Source organism: Callorhinus ursinus, unplaced genomic scaffold, assembly GCF_003265705.2.
Source record: "Callorhinus ursinus isolate GAN/ISIS: 27379988/994484 unplaced genomic scaffold, GSC_fseal_2.0 scaffold4, whole genome shotgun sequence".
In the NCBI taxonomy this organism is placed as follows: Eukaryota; Metazoa; Chordata; class Mammalia; order Carnivora; family Otariidae; genus Callorhinus; species Callorhinus ursinus.
Window position 1 is genome coordinate 74,023,032 of NW_027397066.1, and position 19,168 is coordinate 74,042,199.

A 19,168-nucleotide genomic window follows, 5' to 3' on the forward strand; every position below is an offset into this window, starting at 1 on the left:
AAAGTAACTTTCCCATCACAGTTACTCCTTAATAAAAATTATCAGGAATTATTTCAAGCATATATAAATGCTTGAGAGGTAAAGTAACCTTCCCATCACACAAATATAGTAAGTAGTAAAGTTAGAATTAGAAATCTTGCAGTCTGACCCCTGAGCTCATGGTCTTAAGAACTACCATTCTTATTTTCTTACCATGTTAGATTCAAGGATAGTTGTAGGTTGTTTTTTGTTTGTTTTTTAGTAAATTTTTCAGTGTAATCAATGACAGCAGTAAGGTAGAGGAGACAACTATAAATTGTTTCCATATGTCAGTAGAGATGATGTTATTTATCAACAGTGACAAACAACAAACTTTGTATTAGAAAAAAAAAACCCACACAACTTTATTTCCAAATTATGTATGTTCACTAAAGACAGTGCATTTAAATTCAATTCCCACTAATATTGATTTGAGCACCTACCATATACCAGGAATAGTGTAATTGGGATGCACAGAGAATGGTAAGATGGAGGAAGGAATTTTGCCTGCCCTAAGAATAAGGGATCACAAAAGGGAGAATAAGAGATAGACAAGTGAAGGAAGTCTGAGAGACTTTTCAGGCAGAATGAACAGCAAATGTGCATAGCTCTAAAATAGCCAGATATATATGGGGAACTAAAAATAATTCATTGTTAATGGAGAGAAGCGTGAGGTGGAGAGTGGCAGAGATGAAGCTGGGAAAGAGGCAGGTGCCAGTTAGCAGAGAGCCTTCTGTCACCCTATCATGGTGAAGCGCTTTGGCTTCATGCTCTGGAAACTATTTGAAGCCATTTCCTCTTTTGGGTGGGTTATACGTAAAGGCTATTGGGTGAAGTTAAACATAAAGAGATTGAAATAGTACAGAAAGCTGGCAAGGGCCTTCAAAGGACAATTGGAGAGAAGGAGATGCATATAGGAATTATTTGGAGTTCAAACCATCAGATTGGTGACTAATTAGAAATGAATATAATAAGGTGACCTCTATAATATAGAAAGTGAGTAGGTGACATGTGGAGCCATTTCTAATAATCAGAAATTAGAAGGCAGAACCAGTAAGGAAAGGGAAGCTGATGTGCTCATCATGTTCATCTTTAAGTGTCTAAGAACTCTCCAGTAGCTGTATCCATATAGAGATAGACACGGATGCCTGGAGCTTAGGGGAGAGGTCGGTACAATGGACTTGGGGGTTGTAAACTCATAGGTGGTACTGAAATCCTGCAAAGGACATCAAGAGGATTTGGCATATAGTAAGTTCTCCAAAGTTATTTACTGAAAAATGAAAGCAAGGTGTAATGAGTCAAGAAAAGAACATCAAAGAATAATAGCACCATTTAGGGGCAAGAGGAAGCACTCATGGGGCAGAAGTGACACATATAATTTATATAAATTTTGTCTGTGGCTATAAACATATGTACTAAAATTATAAAAGAATCCAGGGAAAGTAAGCAGCAGATTACATTAGTGCTCAATTCTAGATAGGGAGGCATGGGACAGCTGTACAGAAGACTTCAGTAGTATCTCTTAATTTTATTTTATTAATAGAAATAAGCAGGAAAATACACTAAAATTTAACAAAGCAGCTTAGTAAATCTATAACATATGATACTTTTAATACATTTGTGTATCCTTGAAATACTTGCTGATAACTTTTATTCAAGAGTAACTGGAAAATGTGGAACACAATCAGTAAGCGTGAGCTACACTTTGTAAAACCTAAGCTTGAAGGTAAGAAGATGAGAGGGAGTTAGAGTGGCCTCAAGACAGGGGATTTTTTTTTTTTTTTTTTAAAGACAGGAGAGACTGCAGCATTTTATAGATTGAAGAAAAGGACAGACAGAGAAGGACAGTTTTTGAAATACAGAGGATGTCTCAACAATGTAGTTGTGAAATCAAAAATGAGAAGATTCGTATCATCCTGTATGATGTTTGTCCTTCAAACTCCATTACAATAGAGCTGGAACTTTTATATTTTTAGTATATGCCTTAGCATACTAAAAGCATAAACTCATTTTGTCTAGTTCTGCATTATAATAAAGAACTAAGGGGATAATGTTGTACTTCTTAGATGACATCATTCAAGAAATTATAGTTAGACAGTCACATAATCTTTTTTTTTTTTTCCTTTGGGGAAATTAGTGACCATGAGACTCTTTCACAAATTGCAGTGCATTTATAGTTTAAAGTATCATCACATGGTTGCGGTCCTCTCGCTAATATAATATCATCACCAAAACAACCTGGAAAAGAGCACCTGCTGAAAGAAAAGGGACAAAAACTGTGTTAAGCCAGCATATAATTTTATATTTCTAAACATTGAGGGCTGTTGAAAAGATAATATAATTGAAGTTATGGAAATATCACAGGATGGTAATGGAAAATTTGTTATAATACAGGATTTCTTAATGACTTCAAGAATTAATATTCCAGGTAAAGTAAATTGCCTTTGACCTTCCCTGTATAACAACACCTACTCTGATTCTGTGTCAGAAATTTTTTTAGGATTTGCAGCATTTTAGTTGGAAGTACCTTTTAATTTTGCCAAATTCATCCCGCATTTGGAGATATTTTTCCATTTGTTCTGCAGAGATATATGGAATATTTTCCCGAGAAATATCTTCTGCTATAAGGGCACTGTTAGTGTGTTAGAACAATAATGGAGTTGAGGAAAGGATGACAATGATAGGAGATAGTATTTGGGAAAAATCATGGTCAGTGGTAGAGATGGCATTGCAACAATCTCCTGAGTGACAGAATGTCTCTTGATGAAATACCAAAATTTTGGAATGCCTAAGACATATCATCAAGTTAGGGTAAATATGCCAAATGAGGGATAATCAGCTGCCGTTAGTGCTAATCCCATTACCACAGATCACTTGTTCCTTATTCTTTCCATTCCTGTCCTCTCTCTGATCCTTTTATTTTCTTTTCTCAATCCTATCACAGATACCTCTGCATCTTGATGTCAGTTCACCATTTTGGGCAAGCTGCCTTGAAATCCCTCTCACCTCCTGACCCCAGCTCTCCACTGCTGTTCTCCAAAGACCTCGGCCCCTCTGCATTAGCCAAGGTCTCCCATGTGAGCTGGACAGGCTTCCTAGGCAGGTGATCGGTTTTAAAAGTGCTGGCTGCTGTTATCACAGCACTGGGATTCAAATTCCAAGGGTAGGTGTTCCCTTAACCTTTTGAGAATCTAAGCGGGAGCTATCCTTGAGAGAATTGTAACCTAAGCCAAAATAATTCATGGTACCTCCCAGCTTGCAGATGTGGCTCCTTTTAATTTCCTGTCTCTTCCTGTCTTTCGTCTCTTTTCATTCCATCTTCCAGGTGCAGTTTTCCAAGTAAGCCTCAGTGTTATCTATTGTGGGAGAAATTCATCTCACGTTCTCAAAATATAGTAATTACCGGTCTCAGAGGGCTCCCTCCTCCCCAAAAATGCCTGTCAGGTTCCATGAAGAATTTTAGACATAATTGGGGGAGAAATTTCTTTTGGCAGAACTTTAGATATTTCTGAAATGATACAGACAATTGCCTATTTATGTTAATTTGTAAGACGATCTTTATCTCTAAATTATAGTCTTTGAGATTGGTAATAACCACTAATTATTGGTAAGAATGACAATGTTAAAAATTTATCATGTACCAGATTTTCTTCTCATTGAATCCTCAAAACAAGTATATGATGCAACATATGATTATTCTCATTTTACTTACAGAAAGTTGAGATGCAAACAGGTTCATAAACTTGCCCAAAGTCACCTGATGGAACTGCTGCAGAGCTCTTGTTTATAATGAAGCTACCATTATAAATAGTATTCTTTAAAGTACTATGCCTACTCAAAAAAAAAAAGTCACTATGCCTAGTCAGTTGAAACAGAGAAAACTAGGGCTCTACTGACTCACTGTTTTGCTCATGGGGTCAGAAATTTCTAAGCATTCTCTATTTGAATTATTGCTTCTGCTTGTAGATAACCAACAAGTATCACCTACATTGAAACAACTTAGAAATGAAACCAACAGTCTTATTAAATCAAAATATTTAAATAAGGATGTTAATAAAGGGGGGTTACATACACAGATATAAATATCCCTTAATGATGAGGGATATAAAACCTACAAAAATAGTTACACAGTGCAGGATATGGTGAAGATGCTCCCAGATGGAGTAGGCCTTCCCAGGTGCAGGTCACCAAGAATGGTAATTATTGAGGATGCTGCCAACAAGAATAATGATTCTACAAGGAACAGAAACTCACCCTTTTCATTCTTAAGAAGCGGGGAGAGAGGAGGGAGAGAGTGGGGGAGAGGGATATTCTTCTGAAGCATCCCTGCCTGACTGTTCTGGAGGTGCTGGTTCCTCACCCACCTTCTCACCATATGCAAGAAGTTGTGCAGAATGACTTCAATGTATTCTTATAACTGGGTAAATTGAATGTTAACTTCTTGGGCATTTTGTTGCCAAGATCAGGCCAGCTTAAAGTCCATTCTTGTACCATTTCTTTCTATTCTAGGAAAAAAAATATAAATTCATACATTCAGGAACGTCTTAAAATATTCCAAATTTCCACAATATCCAGAAAAGATATCAAGTCTAATCTGGAAGGGGGGAAAAAAAGGCATGCCAATTAGGAATCAACAATGACAAGAGACTAACTAACATAGCCTTTAAAGGGACATTTGGACTTTACAATGATAAGAAAAGTAGAAATACAGTGTGGGCAATGGAGAACAAATTGGAAAGAGCTAATGTAAAAACCAAATGAGAAGACAAATTAAGAGTAAATTAAGGTCATTGTCACAGGCCCTGGAGGAAACATAATTATACTGTTGATAGTAAATATACAGCCAAACTTACAATTTTCTTTATTGTTCTCTTGAAAAGTCCAACTGTGTATTAAGTAATACTTATATTAGAGTTGACCTGAGAAAGTTCAATTGTAATGGCAACAAAAAAACACTATCTATACATTACTTGTATAGTATTTTAAAATGAAAGAGAAAAACAATTTTTTATCCCTAATTCATCACATTATTTCGTTACTGATTTATTATACCCTTTGACATTTTATATCAAGTGCCCTTTCTGATTTAGATATACTTTGAAAGGGCAAGAAATGTGTAGAAAGAGTAATAAATAAGACAATGAAAACAAATTGAGAGCAAAGAGCCTTTTTATTTTCTGAAAATACAATGGAGACATAGTTCTGACTTAGAGTTATGTTTTATATTTTACCATTAATGGTCTCTATTGCTTATCACAAGTATTAACATCTGGTACTATTTTTAAAAAAATTAGTGAAATAAAACTTTTAATGTTTATATTTTAACTAAATTTGGGAAAAAATCACTTGTAATTTTGAGGAATGCTTTAACGTTTCCGCATATATTTTCATTCAAAATTGACTTAAGTCCTTTGAAAAGGAGCTTGAGAATTCCAAGTGAAAAAAATGTGGTTTTGAAATGAATCATTTTTAAAGAGAGAACAGATGTTCTCTATTTTTTATTCAGTACAAAGTCTCTTGATATTACTGTAGCATAGTAAATATTTATAACCCCATATTGAGAAATTATATAGTCCCCCTTTGCAGGGTCAGTAGTTATCATAATTTATAAATATTTTTATTTTCATTTGATTAGTAATTGTATACATTAAATGTTAGAAATATTTAATAATTTAATATGATTTATATTACTTAGTGTCATACATTTAAATAAGGTATACAAGTGTATATGTTTGTGCAAATACAATTTGTTTTCTCTAAAAATCCTCAAAATTAGCTCTTCCTTGTTTGAATAGGTCAAATTTGAGATAGCATAAATAAAATATGAAAGTACCTAGCTCAAAAAGGACATGTAAACAAATTTATGAATGATGCTCAAGAGTAAGCACCGAAACATGAAGAAACCCATTACAATATTTTCCTTTTTACTCAACAGCAAACTTCTAATCTCTTTAGAAGAAAAAAAAAAGTCAAAATTGGCTTTAAGTACTCTCTGGAGAAGTACTGCCAAGTAATCCACAAAAATAGAGCTTCTAAAAAAATTAGGTTTGATTATTAATATAAAGTATGGGCAATGACAGTGACCTCGCATAAAGGAGGGAAGCTCTGGATTCTGTTCTTTTGTTTGCTACTTACTAGGTTTGTGAATCTGGAAAATGTATTTTACCTCTCTGAGCTTCAGATGTCCAACCTTACTTCAAGAACTAGCCTCTAAAGTCTTTTCAAGATAAACTGTAGCAAGTGCAGCTACTACTCTGCTCATATTCCCTCAAATTCGTTTATCATTTGGGTGCCTGTGTGTGTACACACGCAGGATCCAGATGCATGTTTACCTTCAGCAGCCACCATCAGGCAGTCTTGTCAGGGAGCCATCCTTAGCTTTGGGATCCTAAGGCCACTTTCCTTGCAGAACAAACCTCCTTTAATCAATGACTGACCTGTGTGGCAGGATTAATAGCCCAGCTCCGTATCACTAACTACTTTGCCTTTAGATAAGGACAATTTTGGGATGAGACTTCCCTCTCAAGGGTTTTCCTGTAGGATGGAGCCAAAGCCACTAACGGAGATCTTGAAGTTGGGTTTTTGGATGGACTCCTTCCCTGTCCAGCTTTCTCACTCTCCTCGTATTTTCCTGGGAGCATTTCCTAATAAATCAATTTCACAGGAATTATCAACTCAGAGTGCATTTGTGGATACCCCCAAATAATAATAATCTTTTTTTAATTGAGATATAATAGATATGTAACATTACAAGCAACAATATTCTGGTTTATTTTTGGGGGTTTGACATTGATTTATGTGAACACTGTCTAATGTCTGGCATTAGATAATGCAGATCATCTCAGAAAAATATTGCAAGAACTACTGTACCACAATTTGTACCTCAAACAAGTCAGAATAAATGTTGTTATAAATAAGACCTATAAGGTAATTACTATATTATATAACAAACTAATGATATCATTGATATTATCAGTGATGATATAGAGATTTGGGAGTGTCCTTGTCATCTGTGAACCACCAGCAGAGATTCCTATAAATCAGATATTTCCCAAAAGCTTACCAAAAAATGGAATCTATTCTGAGAGTGAAGTGGAAAAAACAAAAAAGAAAAATGTAAATAAAGATTCAAACAAAAATGAAAATAAGTAAAAACCAAGTGAATTGGGCAAACTTACACTCGCATTTAAAAATATAGAATTAACATAATATGTGAGATTAAGGTTTATTTTAGAGAAAGATATTAGTAAATGACTAATGAAACATATGATTTCATGGTCAAATAAACTCAGATTGATTGTTTCCATTTATTTTAAAAATCAAAATAATACTTTTAAAATACTATTTTTGTAGTACTTGTAATAATATATAGTCTTTGAAAGTTATTTACAAAGTTTCAAAAAATACTGGCGTGTGGAAGTACTTGCATTAATGACAAAAGAAATTACCTCTGATACAGACTAATTGTGATTTTAATCAGGTGAATAAGCTCTTTGGAAGATGAAAATATTTCTGTTAATGTTAATTTTATTATGTTTTAATCTTTAATCTTGAATATAAATACATCAAAATACTATTGTTTCCTAACAAGTAAAATAAGAAAAATGCTCACATCGCCTAATATTTTCTGTATTGCACAATTATTTGCCTTGAATTCAACCTGAGAGTGGAGCTTTTGTTTGTTGGGGGGGGGACACAGTTTAAAATTAACAGCATATTCACTCTTACTTTGCTTATCAATAATTCAGATATTTCTCCAGAGTTTCACAATTTGGCATATATCATTTTGACAGATCCTTGAAGAACTTAAAAGCTACCTAGACATGTGTTATTACCAAGATCTATATTACACTGCTACACAGACTTCATTCTTATAAGGGCAAACTGTTCTCTTCTTCACTTGATTCATGTAACCTGTTTTATTAAAGTGTATCACCTAGCAAAGTGAAATGAAAATGTGTGGGGATTTTTTTCCTGTTAAACACAGTCTTAGATTTTAAATAAAATGATCTAAAAATATATTTCATTATTGGCCTCATGTAATCTGAAGATGAGAACTGATACAGGGCAGAGCTTCCTTTATAATTAGGCTAAGAAAGCATGATTGTCCCACTATTGTATTTTCACTAGCAGAAGAATTTTAATTATAAATTTCTCATCTTGTTTTATTTACTAGCCACCTCTTGTACTATTTTTTCTTCTTCTTCGACTATATCAGGACTATGTATACACTGTAAAGTCACATAAAGCTTTAAGCCATCCAAAGAAGGATTTTGTTTGTATGTTTGCTTTGCTTATCGGAAATTAAGATTGCTGCCCCTACTTTCTCTGGATTTATATTTTTCAATTATATGTTTTTAATCTTTTTATTTCAGTGATTCTGTGTCTTTTTGTTTTTGCATATGACATGTTGTTGGATCTTATTTTCATTTCTTCGATTTGTGGGTCTTTGTCCTTCATTGGTAAGTTCAGTATATCTATTTGTTTGAATTTTTATCCAGAATTTAATTCTGCCATCTTATTTAATGTTTTTCATCCTGTACTTTCTATGCTCTTTTAATGAAATTCTATAAAATTGTCTTCTGGCATTTTGAAAGTTACATGGGCTTATTTTATTGTTTTTCTTAACTTTAAGAAACATATGAGATAACTTCTAAATCTTGAACATATCAGTGACTATACTTCCATCTTACAAAAGAAACACATCAGTACACCCCATGGCTTTTGTTCTTTCCACCTCCCCTTGTATTACTAATATCTGGAATATTACTTCTGGTAACATAGATAAGCTTTCTCTTCTCTCTCATTATTCATTTATGTATTATATTTATTTAAAATAATTTCATTATGTGTATATACTTTAGAAAACATTTTGTCCAGTTCATCGTTTATCTTTAAGGTATAGGCACTCATCAGGAGTCTGGTAATTCATTCGGCCTGTGAGCTTACATCACCTGTGGAATATGGGCTCTTTGGTCTTGGAGAAGCTCCACAGGCCAGTCTAGGCTAGTTCCAGCTTTGTGTAAATAAGAGGTAAGCATGAGACATTCAGGCACCACCAACTAGAGTTGTCACTCTCTTTTGCAACAACCTGGCAAGAAACAACTCTAACAGGATTTCACCCCTAAATCCAACTTCTAAAGGAGTTTTGCAAGATTATATTTCACAAACGCTGGGGGTGGGATGAAGGAAAGTAAAGAACTGAAGGCCCTAAGACATCAGCCCCCACTTACTTTCATGCAGAAAGATACTTGCCCCCACACAGAATGATTTAAAATATTGCTTTTTTTAAAGATTTTATTTATTAATTTGACAAAGAGAGACACAGAGAGGGAACACAAGCAGGGGGAGTGGGAGAGGGAGAGGCAGGCTTCCCGCTGAGCAGGGAGCCCAATGCGGGGCTCAATCCCAGGACCCTAGGATCATGACCTGAGCCGAAGGCAGACGACTGAGCCACCCTTTGTTGCTGCTGCTTCTCTTAGGTTTTGGATTGTCTCTCTTATGTCCTCAGCATTATTTTTAGAGGTGGTAACCAACAACTCCTGCAAGTTGGACGTCTTGTTGAACACATGAATTTTTGTATGCATGGATGGTAAATTTGTATCTGTATTCAGTATGCGTTATTTACATAAAGATTTTTTATTTAGTGGTTTACAATTTTTCCCATAACTCACTTTGCCCTTTTAAATGTTTCACTTATTTTTTCATTTGCTTTTATGAATTTACATATATAGACTTCATAGCTAGACAATGTTATTGTAGAGTTGAAAACCTGTTTATTTTACAATGAGAAAATCTCCATTTACAATGAAAAGAAGTATTCTAAAATCTGACCTTATAAATATTCCTTTGAAAGGATACTTAAATGGAGTGTGAAAATGCCAAGCATCAGCTAATAAATCTTTGTGAAGATTTTTGTTTATGTGCAACTTCTAAATGCATTGATAACTCACGAATAGAAAACCTAGAGTAAATAGATAACATGTGATGCAACTCCTTAAATCTCATCCCAAATCTTGTTCTTTTGTGAATAAAATTGAATAAATATTACCTCTTTTACAGCCTAAATAATCTCCACACATTATTTGAATGGATTAAACCACTTATCTTCTTCAAACCATAATAGTAAAACCTTGGCATATGTTTGTCAGTAGGAGTATATGGCTTTATATTGAAAGTGCCAAGGCAGCAAATACTGTAAGACAATTCATACTTGCATCTATACACTTGGAATAGTCTCTCTGCGCATACTTTGTTCCTATGTTGATTTAGATATTTTGCTAAAAATGGGGCCAATATACAATACTGCAGGAAAGGTATTTAAAAGAGAGTTGAAAGTGGAGTAATACTAAAATCGTTAATAAACTTGTTTAATGAATCGTTATTCTTTAAATATTCTGACTGTATTCTTTCCTTGGCATTGGAACACCAACCAAAAAGTAGATGGTTCTTCATAATAAACTCAGTAGACGTTACCATACACAACAACATTTGGGGGTGAAAACTGTCTTTTTGAATTACTAAATTCTGTATTAAATTGTTTCATGAGAGATTGGTAACATTGCAGTGAACCCAAACCAGCTTGATCTCTCTAAGAATAAATGAAGTTGCAAGATTTGCTTTGCTCAGCTCTTTCAAAAGGATAAAAATACATAAAAACATTTGCATTGTAATTGTAGGAATCAAATTAGTTTCACTTTATAGATCCAAAAAGAAGCACAATGTGTAACATCATTTACATTTTAAATCACAAGAATCTTGTGCCAAGTGAAGAAGGTGAAGTAAATGTATTTTAGGCTTTGGGTTGAAAAGAAAAGATACTTTAGAGAACTTAACAGATTCCTTGAACAGAAAATTTTGTTGTTTTGTTTTGTTTTGTTTTTCCCAGAGTTTATAGTGTCCTAGGGAGTGGTAGACCAGACAAACATCCAGAGACCAGATCATGAAGAACCAGATAAATCATACTAAAGAGTTTTAAACTTACCTTGGATTTGTAGAAAACCAATGAAGCATGATCTGATTTGATTTTAGAAAGATCAGTTTGATGTCAATGTGGAGCATATAATAAGTGAAACAAAACTGGAGGAGAGAATACTGTTAAAAGGTTATTGCAGTGATTCTGGAGAAAAATTATGAGAGCCTGGAGTAAACACTGGCAGTTAAAATAGAAAGGGATACATTTGAAGTTGATTTAGGAAGATAATTTGTTGGACTTGTGATGGATGAAATTGGGATGTTAAGCATCCAGGGTGACTTCTAGGGTCTTTAGCAGGAGATTCTTTGATAATATCTTTTATTGGTACAGGGAATCCAAAAAGAAAAAAAAATGCTAGAAGATGACAAGCTTTATTAGGAATATGCTGAAATTGTGGTACATGAAGGGTATTCAAATGGATATGTCTAGCAGGCAGATGACATATGGGATAGACAGACATTGTTCAAATAAGTTGCATAGATTTTATGAATAAAATGAATGAAAAGGGTACATATGATATTACCCTTCATAATTTTGATTGGTTATGTCATACTTTTTATTAATAGTTTTAATTCAAGTCAACTTAAGTTCTTAAGCTCTATAATCATTAGGATTTATCCTCAAGTTTAACTATGTTTCATTAACCAGTGTGAAGGAAAGTAAATATAATGGACAAAGCAGAAAATGGAAGGTTAGTGTGCATATGTCTAGTGTTATTATCGTCTGTAAATAAGCAAATATTAACTGAAACAGCATTATGTTCACTAATCTAGCCTATATATATATATATTTTTTTTTTAAATAGAAATTCAATGCTGGGAACATTGCTGAAAAACCGGTACATGTATTTCAAGTGTCTTTTTATAATGATCTTTTAGAACACACTTTAGCATGATATGTAAACATGTCCATCCATACTCTTTGATTAATTTTATTCTTAGGGCACCTAGGTGGCTCAGTTCGTTAAGTGTTAGACTCTTAATTTCAGCTCAGGTCATGATTTTAGGATTGTGAGATCCAGTCCCTAGCTCAGGGGGCGTCCGCTGGAGATTTTCTCTCTCCCTCTCTCTGTGCCTCTTGCCCTACTCATGCACAGATGTACATGTGCACTCTCTCTAAAATAAATCTTTAAAAAAAACCTTTATTCTCACAATTTATCCTAAGGAATAATTCCAAAAAAATAGAGGTATATACAAAAATGTTTAATATATTTCTAAACTTAGTCTAAATATCCTCAAGATTCAAATAATGTACTATCAGCAAGCTGCAATAGTGTATGTCCATTAGAGATTCACATGTAAGGAATGTAGGATAAAATTAAAAGTTTCGTTAGACCTTGAATCTTAGGAGTTTTTTTTTTTAAGTGAGAAAATTGTTAATTGAATTTCTTTTTTTAAGATTTTAGGGGTGCCTGGGTGGCTCAGATGGTTAAGCGTCTGCCTTCGGCTCAGGTCATGATCCCAGGGTCCTGGGATCGAGGCCCGCATCGGGCTCCCTGCTCAGCGAGGAGCCTGCTTCTCCCTCTCCCTCTGCTGCTTCCCCTGCTTGTATACTCTCTCTCTCTCTCTCTGTCAAAAATAAATAAAATCTTTTAGAAATTATTTATTTATTTGACAGAGAAAGAGCGCACAAGCAGGGGGAGTGGCAGAGGGAGAGGGAGAAGCAGGCTCCTCGCTGAGCAGGGAGCCCGATGTGGGGATGTGGGACTCAACCCCAGGACCCCAGGATCATGACCTGAGCTGAAGGCAGATGCTTAACTGACTGAGCCATCCAAGTGCCCCTCATTTCCTTTTTCATTGAACTAATTATACTTCTTGTTTTGAACCCTAAATAATATTTACATATGGAATCAAAAACTTATTTTTTCACAGTATTTATATTAAACTTGTAAACAAGAATGGAAAACATAATTATAGAACAATGCAGCTGTATCCAATGATGTAAAAATTAATAAACAAAAATTGAAAATAGAATGAGGAGAGGTAAAAAAAGAATACGCATACTAAGGTTATAATGTTTCATGATTGAGGACTACTAGATAATATCTAAGTTTGACATGTCAAGAGATAGAGGTTCAAACATATCACTTAAAAAATTAGTGATAATTAGAAGGATTTAAATATTAATTATATAGCCAATGGAAATTGAAAGTTTAGAGAAAGTGGAAGATAAAGACTGCTAGTTTCTAATAATTTTTATTGAGATGTCAATGGTATCTGTGATGAATTTAAAATATAATTTACTTATTAATTATTATAACCTCAAAAAGAGATGAAAACAGTAAGAGTGTTTAAATCTGTAAATAGGATCAAGGTGAAAGGAGAATATTTTCACTTTTAATTTTGTGCACTTTTATATGCTTCATGTGGAGACATTTAAAAACAATGCATCTATAATATGTTGTTTTAAGAATTATTAAAAGTTGCTATTAATATTTGATATTGAAATGTTTATTGTATGAGGAAAAAATATACAAAACAGCCACTATGATAGATGATAAATAAAGTAGATATGCATAGTAGCCAATCTGAAAGTAGTACATATACACAGAATATGGTCATATGTTTTATTACTAAAATTTCATTTTTGATGTTTTATTCTTGATTTTAAACTGAAATTTTATTTTATTTTTTTAAACTGAAATTTTAAACATTAAAAAAATACAGTGAACGGAACTACTAGACTGCTACTTACGATCCCACCACTATTTATTGAGTTTTTGGAAATAGACATTCTCTTTCTCTGCCTTTGGTTTTGGCTTTCTCTTTTCATTGCCTAGGTCTCTTGATTATAAATGTCAGAAAGACACTTTGGTCTGCCTCAAACTCAAATGGGAATTTATTAAAAGACTGACCCATGAAACCAAAGACAAGCCTAAGGCTGGGCCCCAGGAGCAACTATAATTAACAATTCATATGATAGTAACTTTCATTCTCTATATTCACCTCTGCTGTTCTTTGATTTTCTTCTTTCTTTCTCGGTCTCTTGACTGTACCACTGTAAACTTGACCGCTGCTACCTCTCAAACTTACACCTTTTGATCCAAGAAAAATTAACTTATTTTTCATATTTTTATATCAGAATTGCCAGAAAAGTTCTTCAGCCCAGTTTGGGAAAGGGGTCCACTTTCTGTAAAGCAGTGAACTGTGACAGATTGATCACAGTGCATTCCCTGGCAGCTCTGGCTGTAGGCATGCACTAACATGGAGGAAAATGACGTTCCCAGGAAAGAATGGATGTGTGAGGGGAGAAAGGAGGCGTTCCAGTTAGAAAAGATTGGCGTCTGCTACCATTTGAAAGTTTAATGCATTCATATAGGGATTCTTTGTGTTCTTAGCCTACTTATTAGCACTTTTTATAGCATTCGGCAACCGCTTTTATAGGACTCCTATCACCACATAGGTGCTTAGATGCCTCAGTTGTCTTTCTAATATGTTCAGTATGTCTGGTTCACCCTTATTCTCAAATCATTTTACTTTTTCTCCCATTCACTCCCATTTCCAATAAAACCTGCTTCTCCTGCAGTCTTCCCGAATCAGAAATGCCACCACCATCCTCCCAGTTTGCTCAGAACAGAAAGTTGGAGTCATTCTTGACTTTTTTCTTTTCCTTTACCTATAAAATAAATTACTTGCTTTTAAATCTGGCTCTTACTTGAGTCTGGAAAACATATAAGGGCTCTATCCCTCTTGCTAAAAGCATTTCTAGAAGACGACTGCAGTACCTTCAAATGACCATCTTTCATACCCTCCTTACCTCTATTTTCTTCTCCATGTAGCTGCCAGAATGATGTTGGCTAAATACAATTGAATCGCACTGAAAATCTCTGTGGTTCCCACTGAACTCAATATAAAAGTCAATGCTCAGCTGACCTACAGTTATCTGATGGCAGTATATAGGCCTCTTGCTCACCAAGTTCTAGTCACACTGTACTTTTTTCAATTTCTTCGACAAATGCCTACATTGCCCCCTCGTCCCCAACTCCCTGAGCTTTTTCCAATCTCTTTCTGAAATAATCCTCTGCTTATTCCCTGCATGTGTCCTTGTCCCATAGACTTAACCTGAAGTTAAATTTCCTCAGTAAGGCCCACTCTATCATCATGTATAATTAAAGTGTTTCTTCCATGTTATTCTCTCTCTTAACAGCTCCTTGCTTCCCTTATATCACTAAGCAATATTTGTAGCTTTATGCCCGTTGGCATGTTTCCTTATTGAAACCCTCTCTCCCCTATGAACTCTACCTAGTGAAACAGCCCAGAAACAGTATTTTGTTTACCACTTCCAACGTGAAGAGAGAGGTTGGTGTTTAGCATTCCACACACACCACCCTCTTGAGAGAGCCTGTCCCCTTCAGCTACTGCACACTTAGCACAGTTGTGTCTTATTCAGGGGTTGGGTTCTGAAGTGGCTCCCAGTGAGCAATTGGCAAAAAAAATTCATAGAAATAGTTTTCTTGGCAAATATAAAATACACAAAATAATATAAAACAAAATAAAATTGTATTGTACCTGTAACTACAGAGAAAAAAGAGTGAGCTCATAGTTGAATTTGTGTAGTTAAATGTACTATAATTACTGGTGGGTGAATTAATAAATTATAGGTACTAATTAAATATTTGGAATCAGTTAAGTCCAGCTTTAAATGCCTCTGCCTATTACTTATTTTTTAAAGATGAATAAACAGACATCCAAAGCCACTAAATAAGTCCTCTAGTCACACGTAATCCCTTCAGATTCTGTTTTACTAGATTTTGCAGTTTAGATATACATCTGTGGGGTTTTATTTATTTATTTTACTTTTGCTTATGAGTGTGCTGAAGGAAATCTGAAGGATAATGCATTTTCTGGTGTTCAGAATTTCTTTAGTTTGCCAGTAAAGTTTGATCTGTGTCTGCAATTTGTCTGGTGAAGTTTGATTCATGGCCTCCATTGTTTTCTAGCTGATTGTCAACCTGTAATGCTGTGCTGATTCTGCAAGTCTTTAGTGATCTTCTTCTTGTCTCCCTTATGCATCAGCATATTGTTGTTAATGAATGACTGCCTTGAAGACTTTTATGTCACTTCTCAGTTTAAAAAAATTTATATACATTAAAATTAAATCAATATCATAAAATGCTCACAGTCCCCTGAAGCAAATCTTTTCTTCAAAACAGGAATCTTATTTTTAAACCATAATGACACAATGGGCAGGGTATTATATCCTGACCTTCCTGAATAAAAATATCAAGCAAGAAAAAGCTAGAACAGTCTTTTCCATACATTCAAGATGTCAGTCAATATTGCTGGCAGGTTCCTGTTTTTCGTGATACAGGGCTTGCTTTTTTTATTTTTTGTTTTTGTTTTTTGTAGTAACAATTTTCAAGGTTGAATTAAGGTTCTATGGTTCTGTGGGCAACATTACTATGATTCTGCTAGAACTTACCAATAACTAATTGAAACTCCATTTTTCCAAATTTGTGTGTGGGGGGGTGGGTGTGTTTTGGAGGCTTAAAAATGGCAATAAGCAACATCCTTCTGTGTCCTCCTAAATTCAGAACTAACTGCAAAGTAGAAGATTCAGAGAAATTGACTTAAAATGTCATCCAAACCTGGATTGAAATGTAGCCATATAAGTTTCCAGGACATTCTTATCTGAAGTGACCCACTGAAGTTGCTGACACAAATGGGAAAATTGCAGACTTCTATCACAGGGCAGGAGTCTATAAGCTTATGTCTGGACAAGCTGAGATTCCATCTTGTGGACAGGCCATGCCAGTAAGAAATAGAACAGGTTTGTTTATTCCAAGATCACCTACCAGTTAATAAATGAAGAGGAGAGAGTGAGAAGTAGAACTTCTAGCAGAAGGAACCTTCTGCAATTATGGGCCATATTTGTGGAATATCAGGGAAATGGAGGGTCTCCTGACAAATAGAAGGTCTGTGTTATAGACCAGGATATTGTTAATGAGGGAATGTTTGGGACTTGATATCATCAAAAAATTCTCCTGGGCCCTATTTCCTATTGAAGACACTTCTGCATTCATTTTTTTCCCATAGTTATCTTCACTGGAAGAATCACCTTATTAATTTCTCACTCAAAATATATAATTCGGGCAAGGATGAGGATGGAGTACATAAGCTTTTCTTGGAAAAAAAAAAATCCTGGGGCACCTGGGTGGCTCAGACGGTTAAGTGTCCAACTCGTGATTTCAGCTCACTGCATGATCTCATGGGTCATGGGATCAAGCCCTGTGTTGGGTTCCCTGCTCAGGGGGGAGTTTGCTTGAGATTCTCTCTCTCCCTCTGCCCCACCCACATGTATTCTCATGCTCTCTCTCTCAAATAATCTTTAAAGAAAATCCTAATCTATTCATGAAAATATTTCTCACTTGATGTTACATCATCACATCCTCAGACACATGTTAGATTTGTACCAATTCACTTCTCACTTTTGTGTCTCTGCTTCCTTTCTTCTTTTCTTTTGTACAGCCTAAAATTACTGGAATAATCCCTTAGTTCATATATCACTTTCATGCCGTCCCTACTTAAATTTATGTACCATACAAATGCCAGAAATTTTACTGGACTTGTCATGTAACTAATATTAAATTCCCTAAAGCAAATGCTTTTGCAGTATGTCAGTTTTTCCAGCTGGTTTCTAATGAATCCTCTCAAACCTCATGTATCATCTTTCATTCTCCTACTTCATTTATTCAGAAAAGTATCAAACCTAGAATGTGCCAAAAACTACATTAGGTTGTGTGGAGTCAATATGGCTCTAAATAGACACGATCCTTGCTGTGAGGAACTTACATGCTAGTGCAGAAGACAGACAAGATACAGGCAAACAGTCAAATAAAAGAAATGACAGTTGAAATGAGAGGTGGTCAGTAAAAAGAGACTCACCTGGAGGTGGGAGTCTACTTCAGAGATCATAGCTCTAAGCAGTAACACCTTAATATGAAGAGTCCAGATGGAGGAAATAGCATGTTAAAAGTTCAAGTGCAAGGGGCGCCTGGGTGGCTCAGTCATTAAGCATCTGCCTCGGCTCAGGTCCTGATTCCAGTGTCCTGGGATCGAGCCCTGCATCGGGCTCCCTGCTCCGTGGGAAGCCTGCTTCTCCCTCTCCCACTCTCTCTGCTTGTGTTCCCTCTCTCACTGTCTCTCTCTCTCTCTGTCAAATAAATAAATAAATAAATAAATTCTTTAAAAAAAAAAAAAAAGTTCAAGTGCAAAATCTTTTGCTCCACTCAGGCAACTGCAAGATGATGAGTAGGAGTCATTTTTGCAATGGGAAGATTGGTAGGAGATAAAATTAGCATAATAAATAGGGGCCAGGAGGGGCAGGAGCTGTACATCATGATAAAGGTTTACTCTTTATTATATAGACTAGAACTATTTGATAGAAATACAAAACAAGCAATAAATTGTAGTCATTTATGTAATTTAGTATTTCAAATACATTTTATTTAACTTATATCTAAAATGGTATCACTTAAGATGTAATAAACATAAAATTATGAGATACTAATGGGGTTTTTTTGTACTAAGTCCTCAAAATCTGTTGTGTATTTTACACTTACCACACGTCTCAGTTTGGACTAGCCACATTCCAAGTGCTCATTTGCCACATGTGACTGGGGGCTGCCCTACTGGAATGGGATATTAACAGGTTTTAAGCAGGAGAACGAACTGCATTAGCAAATCACTTTGGAGTGGAGAAAGTATGGGTGAAGGCAGGAATACCAGTTGAGAGGCTTTATTAAGCTTTTATTTCCTTTGGCTGCTATAACAAAGTATGACAGATTGGCTGACTTAAAACAACGGAAATTTATTTTCTGTCTGTTTTGGAGACTAGAAGTCTAGGGTCAAGGTGTTAGCAAGACCATGTTCCCTCTGAAAGCTCTAGGGAAGTATCCTTCATTGCCTCTTCGAGCTCCTCAGTGGTTGCTGGCAATCCTTGTTGCTTGACTTATAGATGCATCACTCGAATCTCTGCTTCTGTCTTCATATGGCCTTTTGTAGATCTGTGTCACTGTGTCCAGATATCCCTCTTCTTAAAAGGACACCAGTCATGTTGTATTTTTTAAAAGATTTGTTTAATTATTTGAGAGAGAAAGAAAGAAGAGAGCATGACAGGGTGAGGGGGAGAGGCAGAGGGAGAAGCAGATTCCCCACTGAGCAGGGAGCAAAATGC

General features: G+C 35.2%; 1 protein-coding gene across 3 annotated transcripts in view; it reads left to right on the plus strand.

Moving 5' to 3' along the window:
• CCSER1 (coiled-coil serine rich protein 1) overlaps positions 1-19,168 on the plus strand; it is a 722,113-nt gene that overhangs the window by 667,630 nt on the left and 35,315 nt on the right. The window contains exon 9 of one of the 3 annotated variants that reach the window (XM_073891962.1): positions 2,963-3,169. The exons of the other annotated variants lie outside the window; for them this stretch is intronic. Within the exon in view, the coding sequence (XP_073748063.1) occupies positions 2,963-3,031 (69 nt within the window). The 3' untranslated portion in view covers positions 3,032-3,169. Of the gene's footprint in view, positions 1-2,962; positions 3,170-19,168 lie in introns of those variants that run through there. 3 annotated transcript variants of the gene reach the window in all.